The sequence below is a fragment of the Empidonax traillii genome, unplaced genomic scaffold, assembly GCF_003031625.1.
Source record: "Empidonax traillii isolate 1590-97213 ecotype Southwest subspecies unplaced genomic scaffold, ASM303162v1 scaffold3225:size22848, whole genome shotgun sequence".
NCBI lineage: Eukaryota > Metazoa > Chordata > Aves > Passeriformes > Tyrannidae > Empidonax > Empidonax traillii.
In genome coordinates, this window is record NW_020958418.1 from 529 (window position 1) to 1,881 (window position 1,353).

Consider the following 1,353-nt stretch of genomic DNA (forward strand, 5'->3'; position numbering starts at 1 on the left):
CAGGACTCCCAGCACCTCCCAGGAAAGGGGGGACCTCCAGAATCCCAAAGTGGAGAGACCAGAGAGGAGGAGCTCCTGGCTGGAGTTTTTTTGGGCTGAATCTTGGTGGTTTGGAAATTTTTATGGTCCCAGGATACCCGGTGAGTTCTAGAGATGGACTTGGGCAGGAGGAACCCCCAAGCCAACGCGCTCAGCCCTTGTTTCCCCCCAGCAGGATTTGTCCTTCCCAAAGCTTGGGCAGATGGAGGAGGAGGCTGCGAAGAAGACAAAGAAACCGCAGGCCCCTCAGGCAGGTGAGGAGGAAGTCAGTGCCCCTTTGGCCCTGTCTTGTGGTGCCTGTGGGGGCCAACTTTGGGGGGGATGTGCTTGGCCTTCCCTCTGGGCCGGAGGCAAATCCCCTGCCTGTCCTTCTTCCTTCCTGCCCCAGGCCCCGAGCTGAGGACGGAGAGCATGGAGGACAAATCCCCCCGGCAGAGCCTGGTGGGAGAGGCCGTTTTGAAGGGCTCCCCAGCGCAGGAAGGCAGTGGGGAGGAAAAGGCCCGGAGATGCCCCCGGAGGAGGGGCTGCAAAGCCAGCCCAGGGAGCTGTGAGGAGGAAAGAGCCGTCCTGTGCCGGGAAGGCGGCCGGAGCTTGAGCCGGAGCTCCGAGCTGGGGGTCCCTGAGCAGCCTCCCAGCAGGGAGAAGCCCTTCAGGTGCTTGGAATGTGGGAAGAGCTTCAGGGAGAGCTCCAGTGTGATCCGACACCAGAACATCCACACTGGGGCACGGCCCTACTCGTGTAGGGAATGTGGGAAGAGGTTTCAGCGCAGCTCACATCTCCTCCTTCATGAGAGGACACACACGGGGGAGAGGCCCTTCCACTGCACCGACTGCGGGAAAGGCTTCAAGTTGAACTCCCACCTTGTCACCCACCGGCGCATCCACACCGGGGAGAGGCCCTACAAGTGTGGGGAGTGTGGGAAGAGCTTCAACCAGATCTTCCCCTTGATGCGACACCAGAAGATTCACACTGTGGAAGGGCCCTACGAGTGCTTGGAATGTGGGAAGAGGTTTAGGGGCAACTCAGATCTCCTTGTGCATGAGCAGACACACAAGAGGGAGAGGCCCTTCCGCTGCACTGACTGCGGGAAGGGCTTCACCCGGAACTCCCACCTCATCAGGCACCGGCGCATCCACACCAGGGAGAGGCCCTACAAGTGTGGGGAGTGTGGGAAGAGCTTCACCTGCAGCTCCCACTTGACCAGACACCAACGGACCCATCAGTAAGGGAAGCCCCTCAAGTGCCCCGACTGCGGGAAGAGGTTCAGCCACTGCTCCCACCCCGAATGTCCCCCCTGATGGTGAGGCAACCCC

General features: G+C 61.0%; 1 protein-coding gene across 1 annotated transcript; it reads left to right on the forward strand.

The window, feature by feature from the left end:
- The first annotated feature begins 241 nt into the window (after positions 1-241).
- Positions 242-1,320, forward strand: LOC114072447 (zinc finger protein 239-like). The gene is made up of 2 exons (XM_027910341.1): positions 242-293; positions 428-1,320. Exons 1-2 carry the CDS (start codon positions 242-244, stop codon positions 1,264-1,266), a joined length of 891 nt encoding a protein of 296 aa, XP_027766142.1. The 3' UTR covers positions 1,267-1,320.
- Positions 1,321-1,353: the final 33 nt, after the last annotated feature.

What these genes read in the sequence shown, in the direction of transcription:
- LOC114072447 (XM_027910341.1), top strand. Translation starts at nt 242, where the DNA reads ATGGAGGAGGAGGCTGCGAAGAAGACAAAGAAACCGCAGGCCCCTCAG. An exon ending in ACCGCAGGCCCCTCAGGCAG is followed by an intron (nt 294 to 427) that starts GTGAGGAGGAAG and finishes TTCCTGCCCCAG; the next exon opens with GCCCCGAGCTGAGGACGGAG.